At 40.3% G+C, this 24,216-nt stretch overlaps 1 protein-coding gene and 1 non-coding gene across 2 annotated transcripts; one reads left to right on the forward strand and one right to left on the reverse strand.

The window, feature by feature from the left end:
* Positions 1–14,807: 14,807 nt before the first annotated feature.
* Positions 14,808–16,593, reverse strand: RPS29 (ribosomal protein S29). Its single transcript, XM_045848590.1, has 3 exons — positions 16,448–16,593; positions 16,117–16,216; positions 14,808–14,905 (listed from the first exon to the last, which is right to left on the reverse strand). The coding sequence occupies exons 1-3, from the start codon at positions 16,507–16,509 to the stop codon at positions 14,897–14,899; spliced, it is 171 nt and encodes a 56-aa protein (XP_045704546.1). The 5' UTR covers positions 16,510–16,593; the 3' UTR covers positions 14,808–14,896.
* Positions 16,594–23,687: 7,094 nt separating this feature from the next.
* LOC123825332 lies at positions 23,688–23,879 on the forward strand. The gene has a single exon (XR_006786877.1). It is a non-coding gene; the product is annotated as a U2 spliceosomal RNA (small nuclear RNA).
* Positions 23,880–24,216: the final 337 nt, after the last annotated feature.

A 24,216-nucleotide genomic window follows, 5' to 3' on the forward strand; every position in this document is an offset into this window, starting at 1 on the left:
CATAGACATTAATTTATATTAAACAACAGTTTAATATAAATTAATGTGTGGATAGACAGGGAGGAACCTAGCGAAATCCTTTCCATCTTCCATTCTTAGAAATGGTTCATTGAACATTTATTTACTGAACACTTGCTTACCACCTCCATAGGAATTGCCTTCCTCCCCTTTGAAGTCCCAAACAGAAACTCAATTCCCTTCTGCTTAGCTTCCTGGGCCCCATATTCTCAGGGAACCCTCATTTGTATGTAACATAATAAATTTGGTCATTTCCTCCTGTTAATCCACCTCATGTTAATTTGATTATTGGATCAGCCAGAAGAACTTAGAAGAATAAAGGAAATTATATATATATATAAATTTATATATATATAAATTTATATATATATAAATTTATATATATATAAATTTATATATATATATATATTTCTCCATCCCCACAAAACTAAAAAAGCTAAACTTGTAGAAAGAGAAAATAGAATGGTGTTTATCAGGGGCTGGGGGATAGAGTAACTGGGGAGATTTTGGTTAGAGGGTACACACTTGCAGTTAGAAGATGAATAAGTTCTGAGGATCTAATGCACAGCACTGTGATTGTAGTTAAAAATATTGTATTATACAAAGTTTGTCCAAAAGGTATCCAGCCATGTAATATGAAAAATAGAAACATTTATTAAAGAGGATACAAGATCCAAAAAACACTGTACATAGGACAATGACACCTCAGTCCCCTTCAAAGTAAACACCTTGGAACTTCACATGGTTCTCCCAATAGCCTTCACCTGCTCCATTGTATTTTCCTGAATCTCATCAATCATCTAAAACCTCTTTCCTTTCAAAGATGATTTTAGTTTTGGAAAAAGTCAGAAGTCACAAGGCACCAAATCTGGGCTGTAGAAGGGCTGAGTCTCACCTGGGTGATTTGATGTTTCACAAAAAAACTGAGCAGAAGATGTGATACATGACTGGGCACGTTGTCCTCATGAAGCTGCCAATCACTAGTCGCCCATAGCTGTGTCCTTCTGAATCATCTGAATAGTTTCCACAGAATAATGTTCAAGCCTAATACAAAATTTGACACAGACTTGTTGCTCTACTTGCTCAGTCATTGTGAATGCAACAGCCACACAGTACACAGTCACTCAGTGGTGTCTACCACCCCCACTGACTAGTGCAGTGAAGTTGTCATTGTTCACACATGTGCATCCCAGTCCACTCTCCTTGGCTGCCAGGTTACATCGATGCTACACAAACCATTCTCATTATATTAACCATGGCTGGACTTTTTCCTGACAGACCTCACATCAAAGTTGTTGAGAAACTAGATTGTCAAATTCTCATCACAAATGAGGATTATGCAATGAGGATTATGTGAAGTAATAGAGGTGTTAGCTAATGCTCTATGGTGGTAATCATACTGCAATATAAAAATGTATCAAATCAACATGTTGTATTTACATAATACCTTATATCTACATAACATTATAAGTTGAATATACCTCAATTTTTTTAATTTAGAATGACTCACAAGGACAAATGTTAATAAAAGGCAATACATGACAAACACACAAAAAATTCTTGTCAACAGTACTCTCTATAAATAATGTTTTCAGCTCTGACTTCTTGACCATTCCATTTTGTTCACTTTTGTTTTTCCTCAGTGTGCTGTCCTGAGATTGAGGGGTCAATCATCTCGGTATTTTAGTCTAAGAAATGCTAAATCCCTCTATTTGTATGCATAACACTCCTGGGTCAACAGCCTAGATGGTGCAAGGACCTTCATGCAGGAATAAATGCAATGAAAACTACACTTTGGTCTCCCTAAAAAGCATGATTCCTTGGATGCCCAAGGCAATTATTCCATAGTGCATTAAGATCGTGCTCCTCCAGCCCTGGCCCATGTAGTTAGGCATTCTCCCGCAAAGCAAAAGTTTCCCTATTCACTTCCCAATCAGGGCACATACCTAGGTTGTAGGCTCATCCCCAGTCAGGCACCTATGAAAGGCAACCAATCAATGTTTTTCTCTCACATTAATGTTTCTCTCCCTCTTTTTCTCCCTCCCTTCCCCACTCTCTAAAAAAATAGCAAGAAAAGAAAATTGTGCTCCTTGGAACAGCAGTGCCCAAAGAGCAAAGACACTCTTGAGGCCCCCAGAATTATAGTCATTCCTACTCTGAGTGACTAGCTGACAGAACAACACAAGTGCAATGTTTGCTCCCAGCATGTCCAGCCTCCTCTTGGGTCTTCAGACACCTGGAAGATGAGTCTTTTTCTTTTCTTTTTTTTTTTTTTTTTGAGACAGCAAGGGAGAGAGAGAGAGAATCAATTTGTTGTTCCACTTATTTATGCATTCATTGCTTGCTTCTTGCATGTGCCCTGACTGGAGATCAAGCAATAGCCTTAGCATATGGAGACAATGCTCTAACCAACTGAACTACCCAGCTAGGATGAAGGATGAGTTTTTCATCAAGTCCCCAGCCTTCAAGTCCCTGCACCATCCAACCACCCACAGTCAACTATCTGTACACTTTTACACATTAGCTCATTTGACACAACATTTCAATAAAGTACTATAATCATTATATTTAATAGATGAGGTATTGTCTTCTAGAATGATCTTTTCATTGATATTTTATTATGAACACAGCTATCCAATTCACAAGTTTAAATATAAGAGAACAAAATTTTCATTAGGACACTAATGGTTATTTTGGGTAATTAAATATCAGTGTAAACAAGCTATTCTCCCCCATTTATATAGATCAAAGAAAGAGAAGTTGAACCTCCAACACAAAGCAAGGAGAGATTTTGAGGAGTACTCCTGCCTGGAGGTTGCCATAGCTGGATTAGGTGCTGATCTATCCTATTTTACAGACTCTCAAGAAATGAATTGTACCTTCCGACTCCTTCATCTTCTGGGAGGGGCTGTCCCCAGTCTTCACCAGTCAGAGGAATTATATTACCTACTAATTGCAGGTAAGTCTAAGGATTCTCTTCTTGGCTTGGGCATCAACATGGTACAATTTGGCTTAAGTTAAAGCCTCAAAAGCTAGTGTCCTATGCAATTATAAAAAGGCAGAGGCTATGCACTTAGGGACCTATTTCTCTCAAAGAAAATTTGTAGACGCTGGCACATTTTCTCACAGAGTACTGCCTTGACAGAGGTAAAAAATAAACATCCTGCAGGTGGCCTGAGGAATCCCAAAGCCTGGCTAGTGTCGCATGTGAGTGCAGCCTCATTGTGGACCATGCCCTTTAACTTGTGCCATCCGTGCTAACTCCAGTAGTTAGTGCCAGGATTGAACTTCAGTACACCAGGTGGTGTCAGAATACTTTCAAATTACAGGGTTGGTAGGAGTAAGGCTTGCATGAATGTGGTTGGGAGGGTACTCGAAGGTCTCATGTGAGACGGGCAGCAATTTGAACATTTCACCTAGAATGTCATATGATGTGCTTGAGTGTGATATTGTTATGTTACAGAATTACATGCTTATGATTTTGTAACAAAAGATTTTGTAATAAAAAGGGGGTGTTATTTGTGCCAGACCCTGTATTATGACTTTTATAAGCTTTATTTTTCACTAATTAGTACATTTTTCCATTTGTGAAAATTACTTGAGTATGTTGTGCAATGACACATGTTATAATTTTTTCCCAGTAAAATTCATGGATTTTTTCCTTTCACTTAACGGCTTTTAACTTAGTGGCAGGGCTTTCAGGAAAAAAATTAAAGTCATTAACAAGGGATAGAATTATTTAGAAAACCTATAACAAAGAACCCAAGTGAGGAGCAGTCACTGCTATGACTTGCTCCCTTGGTAAATAAGAAGCTAGAATACTCAGAAATCAGATCACAAAAACCCCAACCATGTAGGATACTTTAAAAGAAATTGTACTTAAGGAGATTACTGACCAAAAAACTCCCCCCAAACTTTCAAATATGAATTCCTTTTCATAAACCCCTTTCTGTTCTAATTGACTGAATATTGTGCTATATGTGTCCACACTAAATCTTCATGAATGGTAACAGGACTTAATTAGCATCAAAGGAAGAACAGATGCACAGGTGTCAAAATAAAATGAGATTTATGCATATGTGAAGAGAACGCAAGGTAAGACAGACTCAGTCTATGAAATAAAACTAACTAGATTGCCAAAAAACAGGTTCCATTTCTTATTTTGCACATTTATGGATTTGTCTATGCTACCATAAATGTTTATCACTTCATCAACTAGTCTTTTAATATATTCTTTTTATTATGTAAAAAGTAAAATCTACTTTAGCATTAATGTAATATTATTCTTTATGGGCAATTGTTAGTTTTAGTAACCTACATACCTGGTTCCCTGGGTAAAGGCTTATTGGTGTTTTTAGCCCCTGCTGTTAATGCTTGGTGTTTGACAATAGAAATTCAGTAAGTCTACACAGGGGAGTGTTTACACATTCAACATAATTATTATTGGGTTTACAATGTACAGGAAGTTACTGGTGCTTACACTTTCACAACTTTATTAAACAAAACTGAACTGACTTCAGGTCAAGATGGACATGGTAGGTAAACATGTTTTACCTCTTCATGTAACTGCAGAAAAAATTACTAGACTACAAAACAAATATCACCAAGCACCATCATCAACTGAGCTGCATAGAAGTCTAATAACCAAGGATTTAAAGAAGCCACATTCACCCAGATGGGTAGAAGGGGCAGAGATGTGGATATGGGCTGAGGGGCCAGAGGCATGCAGTAGCATGGAGAGGTGGCAGAATGGCAGTCCCACATTCACATGTGGTGAATAAAATCAGGAGGAATACCTCAGGAGCAAGGGATCCCAGCCCCAGACCACAAAGCCCAGACTTCCAGCTCCAGGAAGATAAGTCCCCATAACTTCTGGCTGTAAAAACCAGTAGGGGTTGGGGCAGAGAAAAAAAAAAAAAAGCCAGATCCACAAGAGACTCCTCTTAAAGAGCTCACACAGACTTAGGACTTACTCAGACTCACCCCCTCTGGGATTCAACACCTAGGCAATAGCTGGATGGGCACAAGTAGCATGCCCAAAGAAAATGAATCAACAGAAAACAGGGCAAGTACTGGGAAGAAGCTTCCTCCCAAGCAAACCTCCAGCAGCCAGGCAGAGGCATTGCCCCTGTCCGAGCCCTCCCTCCACACAGAGCCACAAAGTAGCAAAAACAGGTTGCCCCACTCTGGTGATCACCTAAGGCTCCACCACACAAAATTTCCGGGTGCCTTTTCTACAAAAGGCCTGGCTACGAAGACAGAGAGTCAAAGCAGCTCTACCTAATACACAGAAACAAACAGAAGGAGACTGCAAAATAGAATAAAGAAATCTGGTCCAAATGAAAGAACACAACAAAGATCCAGAGGAAGACCCAAACAAAACGGATAACCAACCTATCAGATGCAGAGTTCAAAACACTAGTTATCAGGATGCTCAAAGAACTCATTGAGTACAGCAACAGCATAAAAAAGACCTGGGCAGAAATGAAGATTACATTAAGTGAAATAAAGAAAAATTTACAGGGGATCAACAGTGAAGGGGATGAAGCCAAGATTCAAAAAAGGATTTGGAAAATAAGGAAGAAAAAGGCATTCAATCAAAGCAGCAAGAAGAAAAAAGAATTAAAAAAAATAAAATAAAATAAAGATAGACTAAGGAGCCTCTGGGACATCTCCAAATGTACCAACATCCAAATCATAAGGTGCCAGAAGGAGAAGAGAAAGGACAAGAAATTGAAAACTTATCTGAAAAATAATGAAAGAAAACTTCCCTGATTTGGTGAAGGAAATAGACATACAAGTTCAGGAAGTCCCAAACAAGCACAGCACAGAGAGTCCCAAATAAGTTGGACCCAAAGGGGACCACACCAACACATCATAATTAAAATGACAAAGGTTTAAGATAAAGAGAGAATCTTAGAAGCAGCAAAAGAAAAGAGACAGTTAACTACAAAGGAGTTCCCATAAGGCTGTCTGCTGATTTCTCAAAAGAAACTCTGCAGGTAAGAAGGGACTGGCAAGAAGTATTCAAAGTGATGAAAAGCAAGGACCTACAACCTAGATTACCCTATCCAGCAAAGCTATCATTTAGAATGGAAGGGCAGATAAAGTGCTTCCCAGACAAGGTAAAACTAAAGGAGTTCATCATCACCAAGCCACTATTGTATGAAATGTTGAAGGGACTTATTTAAGAAAAAGAAGAACAAAACTATGAACATTAAGATGGCAACAAATTTACAGCTATCAACAACTGAATCTGAAAAAAAACAAACTTAGCAAACAACCAGAACAGGAACAGAATCATAGACATGGAGATCACTTGGAGGGTTATCAGCTGGGAGGGGGAAAGGAGAGAATGGAGGGAAAGGTAGAGGGATTAAGAAGCATAAATTGATAGTTACAAAATAGACAAGGGGGTGTGAGGAACAGTATAGGAAATGGAAAAGCCAAAGAACAGATATGCACGACCCATGGACATGAACTAACAGTGGGAAGGGGCTGGGAATTGCTGGAGTGAATGGGGTACCAGGTAAGAGGGACAAAGGGGGAATATTGGGACTGTAATAACATAATAAAATATATTTTTAAAAATTTTCCAAATAGGCCCTGGCTGGCATAGCTCAGTGGATTGAGTGGGGGCTGCAAACCAAAGTGTCGCAGGTTCGATTCCCAGTCAGGCCTGGGTTGCAGGCCATGGCCCCCAGCAACTGCACATGGATGCTTCTCTCTCTCTCTTTCTCTCTCACCCCCCTCTCTAAAAATAAATCAATAAAGTCTTAAAAAAAATTTCCAAATAGAATTTTAAAATAATTAAAAACATGAATCATTAAAAAGAAAATGCTGTTCTTTCCTTTCACTGCTACATTTAAAATCATAAACATACCTACAGTAATCCTATTCTGAAACCTGGATTATACACAGTAAGAAGTTACAGGGGATTTTCAACCAAGATGAAGGCATAGGTAGGAATGCTTTGCTTCCTTGCACATCCACAAGAAATATAACAGCAAAGTTAAAAACAAAGAACCACCCGAACTGCCAGAAAATAATTTGCATGGAAGTCCAACAACAAAGGAGTTAAAGAAATATTCATCCAGACTGGTAGGAGGGTCAGACACGGGCAGCCTGGGGCAGAGAGGACCTGCATGGCAAGGCCGCAGACCACATGGGCGATCCCACATTCACATGCAGATAGGCCAGGAGGAACAACAGGGGAGCGAGACAGGCTGTAAAACCCAGAGTTTCAGTGTGGGGAAACTAAAGACTCAAAACCCCTGGCTTTACAAAATCTGTGGGAGTTGCTGCAGCAGGAGAAACTCCGAGCCTCACTGGAGAGTTCATTGAAGGGACCCACAGTATCTTAAAATGTACACAAACCCAGCCACCTGTGAATCAGCATCTGGAAGGGCTCAAACCACTAGTGGGAAGTGAGGGAAGTGATGGAAAGTGAGTGGGACAAGAACAGAGCAAGTGCATTGTTTCCTCTCTGACCCCTCCCCCACAGACAGTGCTACAATGCAGCAAAGAGAGTTGCCCCACCCTGCTGAATACATAAGGCTCCACCCCTTATCATGTAACAGATGCACCAAGACAAAGAAATGTGGCCCAAGTAAAAGAACAGGTCTAAACTCGAGAAAAAGAACTAAGTAACAAGGAGACAGACAACCTATCTGATGCAGAGTTCAAAATGCTGGTAATCAGGATGCTCACAGAACTGATTGAGGTCACAAAATGAAGGAAGAAATAAAAGCTGCCCAAAGTGAAATAAAGGAAAATATACAGCGAACCAACCACAAATGGAAGGAAACCAGGACTCAAATCAATGATTTGGAACAAAAGGAATAAGCAAGCATCCAACCAGAACAGAATGAAGAAACAAGAATGCAAAAAAAAAAAAAAAAATGAGGAAAGGCTTAGGAACCTCTGGGACAAACATAAGCATTGCAACATCCAAATCATGGGGGTGCTGAAAGGAGAAGAGGAAGAACAAGAAGTTCAAAACTTATTTGAACAAATAATGAAGGAAAACTTAATCTGGCAAAGGAAATAGACTTCCAGGAAGCCCAGGTAGCCCGGAGAGTCCCAAAGAAATTGGACCCAAGGAGGAACACCAAGGCACATCATAATTAAGTTACCCAAGAGTAAAGATAAGGAGAGAATCTTAAAAGCAGCAAGAGAAAAGGAGACAGTTACCTACAAAGGGGTTCCCATAAGGCTATCGGCTGATTTCTCAAAAGAAACCTTACAGGCAAGAAGGAGCTGGAAAGAAGTATTCCAAGTCATGAAAGGCAAGGACCTACATCCAAGATTACCCTATCCTGCAAAGCTATCTTTTAGAATGGCAGGGCAAATAAAATGCTTCCCAGATAAGGCCATGTTCAAGTTCATCATCACCAAGCCCTTATTATATGAAATGTTAAAGGAACTTATCTATGAAAAATAAGATCAAAACTATGAACAGTAAAACCACAACAAACTCACAGCTATCAACAACTGAACCTAAAAAAGCAGAAACAAAAACTAAGCAAACAACTAGAAAAGGAACAGAATCACAGAAATGGAGATAACATGGAGGGACATTAGTGAGGGGGTAATGGGGGGCAAAGGTACAGAGAATAAGAAGCATAAATGGTAGGTACAAAATAGACAGGGGGATGTTAAGAATAGTATAGGGAATGTAGAAGCCAAAGAACTTATATGAACAAGCCAAGGACAGGAACTAAGTTGGGGGAGGCTGGAGGGTCAGGTGGGTTGTGCAGGCAGGAGGAGGATTAAGGAGAGGAAAATATTGGGACAACTGTAATAGCACAATCAATAAAATACACTTTAAAAATGTTACAGAGGCAGCCCTTGGATCCGTATTGACCAGTCCTATAATGTGTTCAGAATGATCAGTGAGACCCTGCAACACTGGTGCCAGAACCACTGCAATACACAAGCAGAATAAAGGCGTGTTTTTGGTCCTAACAGTGGCCTCTCTCCTCCCTTCTCCAGATACTTCTTGTCTCTTCCCTTCCCTCCAGACCTCAACAACGCTCAAAAACTCTCGTCAGTCTCTGTCACTGGAAATTCACTCTTCTCTTTGGTAATGCTGTTACATTACTATTTTAAGGTGTCAGAATTAACAAAGGTTTTATAATAGAACAGCTGAGTGGCAGCCTCCTGGGCTAAGTGAGCTAAGGACCTCAAGAACACTAGTCAGGAGGAGTCGCCCATAGAGAAATGGAGGGCCTGAGGAAAGTAGTCTGAAAAAGTCACCAGATGATATACATCCTAAGGTGACAGGAATGCTAGTCATTGTGACCCAGACAGAGCACAGCTTCCTGAAATGTGTCCCTTGGACTCTTGGGATGGGGTCCACTTGAGATCTACACCAGCCACTTCCAGACACATTGTAGTCATTTCCCCAAAATCAGTGGTTCTCAGACTTTACAGAAAGGCAGAAATCTCTTTGAAAGCAGACAGGTGTCCAGGGGATAAAGGGGCTCAGAGGAACAATGGAGTGGGGAAGTGGTGATGAAGGGATGGGAAGGGCATTGTGGTTCTATAGGCCTTCAGTACATCTATGAGGGAATCCAGCATTTATTTCTTTACGTCAGAAGGTCCAATCTCAAATCAGCTCAAGGGAATGGTGACCATTGACATACATGATAGGCTGAATTTAACAAAAGGATTTTTTAATAAAAAGAGAAAGCCAGTCCTGACTTTTTTATTTTCTAGTTAACCAAACATAAATTGATTGCATCCAGATTAAGTTGTCACTTCCTATCTTGGTTCTTTTAAAGTTCTGACAGGACAGATAATAACCTGGTGTAATTTTGGGCCCTATCTAGCTTTGATCCTACACACAAATATACTCAGTGACATCAACAAACTGAACCTTTTTCTTTAAAAAAAAAAATACATTTTTAAAGATTTTATTTCTTTTTAGACAGAGGGGAAGGGAGAAAGAGGGGGAGAGAAACATCAATGTGCGGTTGTCTCTCACTTGCCCCCCACTGGGAACCTGGCCCACAACCCAGGCATGTGCCCTGACTAGAAATCAAACCAGGGACCCTTTGGTTCACAGGCCAGCGCTCAATCCACTAAACCCCAACTGCCAGGGCTGAACATTTAATTTTCTAGAGTAACCCTTGAAAAATACTAGTAGCTCAGCCTTCTCTTCCTTTTTCCTTTCAACTCTTGTGGATACTGAGGAATACACTGTTACACCCTTCACCATACCACTGGAAGGGCTTTGCTCTGCCCACCCAAAACCCCAAATCTCTAAGGCACCAACTATTAAACACAGTTTTTAACAAGAACTATCTCCTAGGCAGAAGTCATGCAAAGCAGGCAGCTTTAAAACTTTCAAGGACTTTGGCCATGCAGCTGTCCAAGTCCAGTCTCTGGTTTTTCTGTAAGGGTGAGAGGGTCCATAAAAAGTGAAGAGATAACGATACTCAACCAAATTAAGTCATTACCAAATCTGCTCATTTATTCATTCAACAAATCTGTACTACATGCCTGCCCTGTGAAACCTTTTGTCAGGCACTCTAAGGATCCAAGTGTACTGGAATAAATTCAGAGGTCACTAAAGATGGCTCTAAATCACGTCCTGTGAGGAACAGTTGAAATAATCAGAAATGGTTAGCCTGAAATAAGACTATGGAGAACATGAGAGCCCTGTGCCTAAATATTTAACCTTTTTTCTTGTGGAAAAGCAATTAGACGTGTTTCACACAGGACCACAGAGAATTAATATCAATGAGTGGAAATCAGTGGAAGGAAATCATAGCAACACCAAGAATGTACTTGTTAATAGAGCTATCTAAGAGCTGTTTGGGAAGAGTAGAAGACTAATCAGCAATATTGGTAACAGGGTTACCTTTATAGCCACTGCATATCATACCCCTAAATAAATCTTATCTGACCACTTCAAATTAAATCAGTAATTCTACCACCGCAAGGCAATCCCTGCTAACACACGAGCACATGTCCTTTCATTTCTGTGCATTAACAGTGAAATTTTAGCACACACACAATTTTTTGAAAATTATTTCTCGAAGCTATTTTGTACACTACCAATATTTACCAAAGCTTTCCCTAATTGTTGGACATTTATAGTTTAATGGTATGAGCAGTTCTCAACACACACTACCTTGTTTGAATTTCACTGACTGTGCTATCTTGGGAAAGTTACTCTTTGTGCTGTAAGTGCCTCATTGGTAAATTGGGGATTGTACTTCAGAGTTGTACTTAAAAAGTGATTCAAGAAAAGCAGTAACAATGCCTAGCATACAGCAATCACTCAGAATTTTACCAATATAGGTAAAAGCCTAAAAATCTGTCAAGAAAAATTGTGAGACTTATAAATAAACCAAGATTACCAGGTGTCTTTTATGGAAAATAAAACTTTATCTAGCACAATCTTGGAGTGGGTAGGGACTCCGAACCTTTGTGTTTCAGCTGTTTTACAACTTTGAAAGTTGTATATAAACACTTCTTGTCCTTAGACACTCAAATTCTATGTGGTAGTTAATTGACGTCCCTCCCGTTGACAAAGCCAGTTTTACATGTACTTGTAAATTCATTTCCACATTCCTGATTCACCTAAGTGTGATCCTTTGGATTCTCCTTTAAACAAATGGAAACATCTAAACTAGTTTCACTAATTAATGAGCTGAATGAAATCTTGGCCACGACAGGTCCTTTAACAGGTCCCATTTCAGTCCTAACTTAATAGTTCAAGGGTCCCAAGCCTAAGAATATTATCAACCATATGATTGTTGGGGACCACTCTGTGTGGTTTCCAAGACTGCAGCCCTGAGAGAGCAAGCCCTGAAAGGGGTTAGAAGTCCCCTTGGAAAACCAGGTAAGGCAGGTGGCAAACATGACCTGACTCTTAACACCTGGAGTTCCCATGGGAACCAGGCTTGATAAATACATTGATTGTATCCTTTGAAGCTTGCTCTGCTTTGCTTTGCACAGCCCTGGCGACATAAACCGAATGTTTTAAGTTCAAGGCATAAGGAGTAAACTCCTTATCTCATAAAACACGTCTTAAAGACCCTCTGGCGTCAGCATGCCTAACAGACCCTGACCTATGACAAATCTGTGTTTTCAATTATCTATAGACAATACCTGTTTTTGCATGACTATAGCCTTTTGACATTGATTGATGAGCTATGCATGTATGCTGTATACTCCTACACATACCATTCTCAATAAAAGCCATTTGGGAGAAGGGCTTGGGGCTTTCTCCACTAGAGGGAATCGCCACCCCCTCTCCGGCCAGAACAGCAAGATTGTGTCCGGGACAACTTATTTCTCATCTGTGGATGGGAGGAATTCTGAAGGCTGGAGTTCCTCCCACGCATGATCAACTATTAATATACAAGACATCATATTGTGTTGTAACATACTTATTCCTGCCTTCATATTAGTTGATCTTTAGGGACAGGAGATGCAGTCTTTTAACCACAATGCATTGTGGGTATTAAGATGTCAAACAGATTCAAGCTCCAGTACAGTTGATTTCCTTCTAACTTGGGGAGGTTTTGGGGAAATAATCTCTTAAGCCTGTTTCCTCTTGTACATGATAAGGATATCTATGGAAAAGTATTACGAAACTTGAAAAAGTTAATACACATAAAGCACTTAGCATAATGTCTGGCATGTAAATTTTACAAGTCTTTATCAGCAAGTTACTCAACCCCTAGCAGAAAAACCAAACTACCTCTCCACACCAGCCTCCCCACCCACTACCACCAGGTACACACAAAGGACATTTGTCCTTCCACACTCCCTCAGGTGATACACAATTCTTTACAGCATTTACACATGCTAGAACAACTGACCCAAGACTCATGCCCAAATCAAAACAACTCACAACCTCCATTACCTAAATCATTACGTGTGTAAACCTCGAGTATTTCACAAAATTTACATTTGCCCAGCTAACCAGCTTCTCACCTCCCATCTGCAAGCCCAGCTCCATTCTAATACCAGAAATTTTACCCTCCTTCCAATATTCCTTCCACTTCCTTACCCTGATGGAATACTGGCTCCTCCCTAGACACTCCCCAGGAGCAATGTAGCTTACCACCACCTATTCCTGGGATGCAGGGTAAGGAGCAGAGGTGGATTTACTAAGCTCTTAAAACTTAAGCTTCAGCCCTGGCTGGTGTAGCTCAGTAGATTATGGGCCTGCAAACCAGTTGCTGGTTGGATTCCCAGTGGGGGACATGCAAGAAGCAACCCCACATTGATGTTTCTCACCCTCTTTCTCCTTCCCTTCCCCTCTCTCTAAAAATAAATAAGAAAAACGAACAAAAAACTCAAGCTTCAGCATCCCTTTCATGAGCTCCTTCTAAGGACTGAGGAGGTTCATTAGCAATGTGTTCAGATTTTTTAAAATTTTGCAGATGTCAGTTAAGGTTTTTTTCCCCACTCGTTTCCCCTTTCAGATGACACTACAGTGATAAATTGTATGAGACTCAGTTGACCACTTCCTGCTAGGCTTCTAGTATGCTCCTTTCTTGGTCTTCCTTTGGTCTACTTTGCAGAATCCCACCTGTTCTTGGAGTAACCCAGGAACAATCCTCTTTTCCATGTTATTTACTCCCTAGAATTTAGGACTTAGATCTCCCCCAGTCACAGGATGAGACCCCAATACCAGATACTAACTTGTACTGAGGAAGATCAAAGTTTTATCTCCAGTCCCAAGTTCCCATGGATTCCACATGAGTTTTTATAAAGGCCTAGTTGAGAGCTCCACATCGATGTCTAATCAAGACTTTTGAACATACTATGCCCCAAGCTGAACTATTACTCTTCCTCAAACCGAATTTTCAGTTTTAGCTCAGTAGCAATTCTAGCCTTCCAGATGTTCAGGCACCCAAACCCTTGGAGCCATCCTTTTTATCCCCCACATCCAATCCTTCAACAAATCCTGCCCATCTCCATCTTCACAAGTCATTGTCATGACCACAGCAACTACTACTCTTTTGTCCAAGATCACTTGCCTAGCCTATTCCAATAGCTATTTCCCAGCTTCCTCCTTTGTCCCACTAAAATCTATTTTGCCAAGATCTAGTGAACCTTTTCAAAAGTTTATAGCACTCTAATGTTCTCTGAATAAAGCTCAATCAGTTCTTAACTTTCAGCTTCTCACTGTTCCAGCCACAACTTTGCTGTTCCTAGAAGGCAACAAGAACTCCAAGAGTTCTCCCCAACAGGACACACACTCACCTCTGCTTAATAAACTCCTAATCTACATATAGGCATGGCTTCTCAGCGAATGGCTTTCTAGATTGCAATTTAATCATATACAACCTCCACCTTCAGCCTTCCATATGCTACAAGTTACTTCTTTTCTCAGGAATTACAGATCTGACAAATCTGCATATTAATCACTGCTCCCTTCTGCATACAAATATTTGAGAAACTTAGAAGCCTTTTTGTGTGAATTATCCCAAAAGCCAGGACTGCCACCTCTGGGCTAATGCCCACAGCAGATTTTAGTGAGCCTGTTTCTCAAAATCATTTTTCAACAGTTTTACTGTCCCTGCCCCAACCCATGAGACAGTCTGCCTCAGGTTATATACTGGATGTTCCTAAATATAGCAAGCATTTTACATAGCATATGTGTTTTTAAGCATAAAAACAAAACTGACATTTAATACTTTATATAACCAGGGGGAAAATAAGCCACAAATTTCAAAGATGAATCCACTGAGAATAGTAATTTTTAAAAAGGAGTGTTCTATTATTATGTGACTATTCCATTCACACTAAAACACTCATAATTGAATTTTTAGATTTTATTTTATGTACAAAGAGCTAGCCATTCTGCAATAAAGTAGATGTCTTGAATGACCCATTCAAGGAAGTTCGCTTAGTCCAACTGAAAAAAAAAGAAGAAATGAATTAATTCAAATGCTTTAAATACCCATTTCAAAAATATATCCATTTTATTCACAAAAATTGGTTTGAGAATGAGCTTTAAACTGGAAATGTAACCTGCCCAAACTAGCTATTAAGATCTAAATAGTTTAAAATATTTACTGAATGACCACTACAAGCTGTTCCACAAACCTGAACAATTATTCTTTTGACTTAATTCTAGTATTGATATTGTCACTTCTTCCCTCAAAGAAATTTCCCACTAGAGAAAACACTATTTTGTAGAATGATCTTTACAAAAAGCTCAAGATGGTAATTACACAGCTAGTATTTTGGTACTCAGTGTGTGCCAGGCACTATACTAAGAGCTCTTCATCTTAGCCTCTGAGAAACTGAAGGCACAAAGCTAGGGAATGGGCCTGAGTTCATTATCTCATCTGTGATACCCTATTTCCCACTGAGTTATTTGAACTTCCATATTAATACCAAGAATATACTTGTTAAGTATTTGGCCAAGGATAAAAGCCGAAGCATAAGATATTTTGTCTCTGCCACAGAGCTCTCACTTTAACGATTTACATCAACACAGAGTCATCTATTTTTAACAAGTAGGTTCTACGCAATATTCTAAAGAAATTATGAATCAAGCCAGTGATTGCAACTCAAAGAGCCAATAAGGAATTAGTTTTCATCTAAAAAAAATAAAACCAGCTCCTAGTAACTATTAGGAATTAAGAAAGCTTCGTATATACGTTAACAATTTTTCGTAACACCCTATCTTTCCTCTTCCACAGGTAGAAACTGAGCTTTAAGTGAACTGATCTTTGCCTGAATCTTCAAGGTCTATCTGGCCCCAAACCTCAAGCTCATTCCAGTATATGACACTATCCAGGATTTCAGGGCAGTGGTCAACACACACATATACTATGTTTAAGCACGATTAAAGATATCTACAATTCCACTGTAGTGGTTCTAAAAAGTGAGTATCATCCATCGTAATACACGGCACCTTGAACTGACAGAGCTGGGCAAAAAGGGGATGGAACCGTCACCCTCCCTTTTCTATTGACCTGACTGCCAAAACTCTCAAGTGTCACCCGCTACCCTGCTAACTAAAACAGAAAAAAGGCGCTAGTCCTGCTCACACTAAAGAGCGACCCGCACTTTCGCCGCCCACAGAAACAGAAGAGCACGGCGTCTGTGAACACGTACCTTAATGAAGCCTATATCCTTCGCGTACTGACGGAAACACTGGCGGCACATATTAAGGCCGTACTTCCGGATCAGGCCGTGCCGGTTTGAACAGACGCGGCTACAAGAAAAGAGAGGGCATTACGACAGATCGCAGAGATGAAAGGATTCCGCACTCGGGAAGCCACTATCCGCACCGTGGCCTTCACGGACCCATCACAGATCTGTAATGGCGGCACTCCCGGCTCTGAGTCGGTCTCCCCCCATATGCCGCCTGCGAGTTCCTCTACATTAGATTTCAAGGAACGTCCCACCCCGGAGAAACCCTTCCCTAACACATTCTCTTTCTCACCAAGAACGAGAACCCTGGCCGAATTTTCTCGGATGGCTCCAGTACAGCTGCTGGTGACCCATGTTGCTCTCTCTGCTGCGACGAGGCAAAAGGAAAGAGCTAGCGCACGCATGCGTTCTTGAAATTTTGGGGACAGTTTACCCACAATGCAGTGCTGACAAACGACGCGTGCGCGATGGGGCTACGTGTTTCCAGGGAGTGAATACAGATCTTAGGAAGTGTTCTAGGCCGGCACAGCTAATGACGTCACGAAAGCTAAGCCTCTAATGCATTCTTGCGCCCCGGCTTATCGCCGGGCGTGGTGGCGCGCGCCTGTAGTCCCAGCTACCCGGGAGGCTGAGGCAGGAGGATCGCTTGAGCCCAGGAGTTCTGGGCTGCAGTGCGCTATGCCGATCGGGTGTCCGCACTAAGTTCGGCATCAATATGGTGACCTCCCGGGAGCGGGGGGCCACCAGGTTGCCTAAGGAGGGGTGAACCGGCCCAGGTCGGAAACGGAGCAGGTCAAAACTCCCGTGCTGATCAGTAGTGGGATCGCGCCTGTGAATAGCCACTGCACTTCAGCCTGGGCAACATAGCGAGACCCGGTCTCTTTTGTACCCTGAACGAACAATCTTTAACCATCTTTAACCATCAAGATATTACTTCCTTTGCGTCGCCCTAACCTTTAATATCTTTCAATTAAAATTATATTTGCAAGAAGGAAGACTTTGCTTTAACTCAACACTGACACCTACTGGGACAAATTTACAAAATAACTTAAAATCAGCTGTAATGACAGGACTCAACGGTAGGAGTTTCCATTTTGTTACCTAATTGACACACACTTCCTAGAAATACAACTACACTATGCCAGAAAACTGATGCGAAACTTACCTTGTTTGGTATTTAAATAGAGCAGATTAAGTTTAAACTGAGAAACAAGTTAACATGCAATATTAACTTGGTTAACTCTGGTTTTGACCAGATGATTTGGTGACAAAACAACTAGTGAAAAACAAGTGCCATCTGATAATCTGCTAAAAAATGTCTATATCCACGTGGTCACTTCTAATGTGTCTAGATAAACAAAGCTGTAAATGGCTCTGAAGTCAAAGCTTTAACTAGATCTATAAAATGTACTACGTTGTGTAATAATCTAGAACTGAAATACAACACTTAAAGGTTGTACTTCTTTAGGATTCTGGTGCGATGCCCTTCCCAATCATTAAATTGGGCACTTTATAACACAGTAAAGAAGGAGGGAAACCAGAGATTTAAAAACCTGATGTAAGTTGATATGACTTGATGCCTGCTCTTAAAGCTTTCAAATGTGATGCAAAGTCCCTAGTTCCATTTTCAACTTTTGTGACTCAATGACAGCTAAGTAAGCAGAGCATTCTGTATTCACTAATGCATGTGCTCATGGAGCACAAGAAGAGCAAAGAAGAGAAAAGATAACCCTAGCTTGGTACATTTAATGGGCCTCTGAGGTCCATTAAAGAAGAGTGGGACTTCTACAGGCAGCACTTGAAGGAAATACCTACTGAGATGAAGTGTGAGCCGAAGAATGGAGTTGGAAAATGAGGCAGGGTAGTTAAGAAGCTACAGAAATTTCTTGACAAAAATAATAATGGAAACTGAGACAATAATTAAACAAGGCCAAACAATTTGAGCAATTTGCAGCCAGCTAATGAATCACAAGGTTTTATCTTCCCTAACCTAGGACACCTAGGAGCAAATGGTTTACACACTCCAGATTGTCCTGGGGCAGACTGGCCTCAGTCCCAGTGTCTCTTTAATTATGTTCTTTAAAAATGTAACTATCCAGAAAATAATCCTGATCCTTCTAAACACGCGTTTTGATGAATTAACATATTGAAGGACGCACCTGAAAAGCTAATGAATATTCTATTAAGGCCCTCACCTGATACCTCCCTTAGGATTCTGGCTGGTCAAAGAAGGATAAAAAGCCTCAAGACAAAGGATCCACAGTGTTCTCTCAGTAGAGCACATCTGCACCTTGTATCTCTTTTTCCTAAATTCTAAAGAACCCCATGAGATTTGCAACCTGAGAAGCAGCAGAAAGCAACAGCTTCTCCCATCCTTAACCCCTGAACCTATCTCTGAGGCCCCATTTTTCACTGAATTGCTCTCTCCTGTTGCTTCTTCTGCCTTAAATTCTTCTATTGTTTCACTGTCCCCAGCTTTACTAAACATACTCTCAAAATCACTTGGAATTGTGTTGTGAAATCTTTCCTACACAAAGTCAACAACTCAGACAGTACCACTGGACCCAAGGCAGACTAGGTCCAGGCCCAGACCTCATCCAGTAACAGAAAAGACTTGGGGAAAGTGAAAAACTTTGTATACTAGAGTGGAGGATAAACAACAACAACAATAAGCTATTGATAGATAAGATTTAAAAGGTGTTTTATTTTAAAGCCTGACTATGAAGTGTCCAGTGTGAAGCTTCTATAATTTTCCTGGAATTTATCAGTCATTGATGTAAAGTTAACAAAGTCAATGTGCTTCCCAAAACCCAGTCTAACATTTGCCCACCTATATACCCTTTTAGGCCTTACCTAGTTGGCCTCAATAAAAAATTACAATAGTTCTGAGATCAATTCCATTAATATTTTCAACACTCACATGTGATCATTTGGGACCATAGATGTTAACTCATTTAAAAGAGGAAAAAAAAAAAAGGATGCACAGGAAGTAATTAGTTACACCTGAACAACCTCTTCACCTGTCTTAATATTCAAGAAGCTTTTAAAGTTTTTCTGGTCTTGAAAATTGTTCTGCAAAAACACTCCCATTTTCATCTTCAGATTCTTTTCACAAACATTTGAATTTTACATGTAAAATATCATAGTACAAAAGACTGCATCTTTCTTGAATTAGCTTCAATTTCAGAACCTTTAGGAATAGAATCATACTTTTTTCTAAAGTTTTAAAATCTATTTGCAGATTTCCAGTCAAGATTGAGGCATAGGTAAACACATTTTGCCTCTTTGCACACTACAGAAAAATTAAAACTAGACCACAAAACAAATATCACCAAGCACCATCATCAACTGAGCTGCATAGAAGTCTGATAAGCAAGGATTTAAAGAAGCCACATTCACCCAGATGGGTAGAAGGGGCAGAGATGTGGATATGGGCTGAGGGGCACAGAGGCATGCAGTAGCATGGAGAGGTGGCAGAATGGGCAGTCCCACATTCACATGTGGTGAATAAAATCAGGAGGAATACCTCAGGAGCAAGGGATCCCAGCCCCAGACCACAAAGCCCAGGCTTCCAGCTCCAGGAAGATAAGTCCCCATAACTTCTGGCTGTAAAAACCAGAAAAAAAAAAGCCAGATCCACAAGAGACTCCTCTTAAAGAGCTCACACAGACTTAGGACTTACTCAGACTCACCCCCTCTGGGATTCAACACCTAGGCAATAGCTGGATGGGCACAAGTAGCATGCCCAAAGAAAATGAATCAACAGAAAACAGGGCAAGTACTGGGAAGAAGCTTCCTCCCAAGCAAACCTCCAGCAGCCAGGCAGAGGCATTGCCCCTGTCCGAGCCCTCCCTCCACACAGAGCCACAAAGTAGCAAAAACAGGTTGCCCCACTCTGGTGATCACCTAAGGCTCCACCACACAAAATTTCCGGGTGCCTTTTCTACAAAAGGCCTGGCTACGAAGACAGAGAGTCAAAGCAGCTCTACCTAATACACAGAAACAAACAGAAGGAGACTGCAAAATAGAATAAAGAAATCTGGTCCAAATGAAAGAACACAACAAAGATCCAGAGGAAGACCCAAACAAAACGGATAACCAACCTATCAGATGCAGAGTTCAAAACACTAGTTATCAGGATGCTCAAAGAACTCATTGAGTACAGCAACAGCATAAAAAAGACCTGGGCAGAAATGAAGATTACATTAAGTGAAATAAAGAAAAATTTACAGGGGATCAACAGTGAAGGGGATGAAGCCAAGATTCAAAAAAGGATTTGGAAAATAAGGAAGAAAAAGGCATTCAATCAAAGCAGCAAGAAGAAAAAAGAATTAAAAAAAATAAAATAAAATAAAGATAGACTAAGGAGCCTCTGGGACATCTCCAAATGTACCAACATCCAAATCATAAGGTGCCAGAAGGAGAAGAGAAAGGACAAGAAATTGAAAACTTATCTGAAAAATAATGAAAGAAAACTTCCCTGATTTGGTGAAGGAAATAGACATACAAGTTCAGGAAGTCCCAAACAAGCACAGCACAGAGAGTCCCAAATAAGTTGGACCCAAAGGGGACCACACCAACACATCATAATTAAAATGACAAAGGTTTAAGATAAAGAGAGAATCTTAGAAGCAGCAAAAGAAAAGAGACAGTTAACTACAAAGGAGTTCCCATAAGGCTGTCTGCTGATTTCTCAAAAGAAACTCTGCAGGTAAGAAGGGACTGGCAAGAAGTATTCAAAGTGATGAAAAGCAAGGACCTACAACCTAGATTACCCTATCCAGCAAAGCTATCATTTAGAATGGAAGGGCAGATAAAGTGCTTCCCAGACAAGGTAAAACTAAAGGAGTTCATCATCACCAAGCCACTATTGTATGAAATGTTGAAGGGACTTATTTAAGAAAAAGAAGAACAAAACTATGAACATTAAGATGGCAACAAATTTACAGCTATCAACAACTGAATCTGAAAAAACAAACTTAGCAAACAACCAGAACAGGAACAGAATCATAGACATGGAGATCACTTGGAGGGTTATCAGCTGGGAGGGGGAAAGGAGAGAATGGAGGGAAAGGTAGAGGGATTAAGAAGCATAAATTGATAGTTACAAAATAGACAAGGGGGTGTGAGGAACAGTATAGGAAATGGAGAAGCCAAAGAACTTAAATGCACGACCCATGGACATGAACTAACAGTGGGGGATGGGAATTGCCGGAGGAAATATGGTACTGGGTGGAGAGGGGCAAAGGGGGATAAATTGGGACAACTGTAATTGTATAATCAATAAAATATATTTTTATAAATCTATTTTGCCATAAACAAGGTCTAAAATATATATTTTGCATGTTTGGCTATTACAATAATATGAACACTTCAGCTTCATCAGTCAATTTTTCCAGCTGGGCAGAATTAATGATTTAATCAAACATTTTTTAAAGTACACTGTTTAATATTCTGTATATCTATACGTTTAAGCAAACATTAATATTTTAATTAGCTGTATACTCTAAAGTAAAACATACATACATACATACAGAATTTTTTCATTGTATAATTGTAATTTTTAAATATATTTTATTGATTATCCTATTACAGTTGTCCCATTTCCCCCCTTTATTCGCTCCATCCTGCAAACCCCCTGCCACCCACATTCCCCGCCTTTAGTTCATGTCCATGTGTCTTATATATAAGTTCTGTGGCTTCTACCTTTCCGATACTATTCTTAACCTCCCCCTGTCTATTTTCTACCTACCATCTATGCTACTTATTCTCTGTAACTTTTTCCCCTCTCTCTCCATCCCAGTCCCCTACTCATACCCCTCCATGTGATCTCCATTTCTGTGATTCTGTTCCTTTTCTAGTTTTTTCCTCAGTTTGTTTTTGTTTTTGTTATTTTTAGGTTCAGTTGTTGATAGCTGTGAGTTTGTTGTGGTTTTACTGTTCATAGTTTTGATCTTATTTTTCATAGATAAGTTCCTTTAACATTTCATATTAAGGGCTTCATGATGATGAACTCCCTGAACTTGGCCTTATCTGGGAAGCACTTTATCTGCCCTTCCATTCTAAATGAAAGCTTTGCTGGATGGAGCAATCTTGGATGTAGGTCCTTGCCTTTCATGACTTGGAATACTTCTTTCCAGCCCCTTCTTGCCTGCAAGATTTCTTTTGAGAAATCAGCTGATAATCTAATCAGAACTCCATTGTAGGTAACTCTCTCCTTTTCTCTTGCTGCTTCTAAGATTCTCTCCTTATTTTTAATCTTGGCTAATGCAACTATGATGTGCTTTGATGTGGACTTCCTTGGGTCCAACTTCTTTGGGACTCTCTGAGCTTCCTGGACTTCCTGGAAGTCTATTTCCTTTGCCAGATTGGGGAAGTTCTCCTTTATTATTTGTTCAAATAAGTTTTCAATTTCTGGCTCTGCCTCTTCTCCTTCTGGCACCCCTATGATTCACATGTTGGAACATTTAAAGATGTCCTGCAGGTTCCTAAGTCTCTCTTCATTTTTTTGAATTAGTATTTCTTTATTCTGTTCTGGTTGAATGTTTCTTCCTTTTGTTCAAAGCCATTGATTTGAGTCCTCGTTTCCTTCCCATCACTGTTGATTCCCTGAACATTTTCTTTTATTTCACTTTTCATAGCCTTCAGTTTTTCATCTAATTTGCAACCATATCCAATCAATTCTGAGCTTCCTGATTACCAGAGTCTTAAACTGTGCATCTGATAGATTAACTATCTCTTTGTCACTTAGTTGTATTTTTTTCCTGGAGCTTTGATCTGTTCTTTCATTTGGACCTTTTTTGTCTTGACATGCCTGTTATGTAGTAAGGGGTGGAGCCTTAGGTGTTCTCCAGGGTGTGGCAACCCAGGTTGCTGATGCTGTGTGTGGATGAGGGGTCCAACAGGGAACAATGCTGCTTATTCAGCTCTCTGCCAGCTTTCAGTCACTTCCCTGCTACCCACAATCAAATTGTGCCCTTCTGGTGCTGATTTCAAGGTGGGTGGGTTTATGGACATTCCTGGACCTTGTGGGTCTCTCCAATGAACTGTCCTGTGGGGCTGGGAGTTTCTCCTGCTGCTTCAACCCCCACAGGTTTTTTCAATCAGAGATTTTAATGCTTTATTTCCCCACACTGGACCCCTGGGTTGTGTGTTCTGTCTCACTCCCCAGCTGTTCCTCCCAGTTTATCTGCAATTGAATGTGGGACCACTCAGTCCACAAGCTACTGCCTTGCTGGAAGTCCTCTCCACCCCAGCTGCCCATCTTCACCCCCTTTACTGGTCTGGATGAATATTTCTTCTTTAATTCCTTGGTTATCAGACTTCCATACAGTTCGATTTTCTGGCAGTTCTGGTTGTTTTTTGCTTTTAAATTTGTTGTCCTTCTTTTGGTTAAGGAGTGTGAGGAGGCACAGTGTGTCTACCTATGCCTCCATCTTGGCCAGAAGTCCCAAAAATATATTTTTACACTCAATCTTAGCCAAAAGCTTGAGAAGTGATTCACAAAAATATATTTTTAGAAGTAAGTCTCCATCACTTCTGGGCCTTTTGGCTAAGATCAAGTGTAGTATCTGTTTTTGTCAATTTAATATCTGATACATCCCTATATCGAAAAACAATATATTAAATGGATTTTTGGAGCAGGGAGATGGAATAGAAGCTTGCTCCAGGCACTCTGCAAACTGATCTGGTATTGCACTACTTCTGAGAATGGTGCACAAAATAAAAGGAAAAAGAGTAAATCTCCAAACTGCTGTTTTCTTCAGTCTCTTGTCCAGAATAACATGTTAGTTTTCATGGGAGGGAGCTTGAAAAATATGTTTCTTTATGCACTTACACACATATGTGTACATAATTATATATTTTCACATCTCTTTTCATTGACATAAACAGGTACCTACTATATTCAATATGTTAAAAATATATATAGATCAGTCCTGACTGGTGTGGCTCAGTGGACTGAGTGCTGGCCTGCAAACCAAGGGGCTGTGGGTTTGATTCCCAGCTGGGGCATATGTCTGAGTGGCAGGCCAACGTTTCCTTCCCTGTCTTTCCCTCTCT

Source organism: Phyllostomus hastatus, unplaced genomic scaffold (assembly GCF_019186645.2).
Source record: "Phyllostomus hastatus isolate PE091 unplaced genomic scaffold, TTU_PhHast_1.1 phas_contig_62, whole genome shotgun sequence".
Taxonomy (NCBI): Eukaryota; Metazoa; Chordata; class Mammalia; order Chiroptera; family Phyllostomidae; genus Phyllostomus; species Phyllostomus hastatus.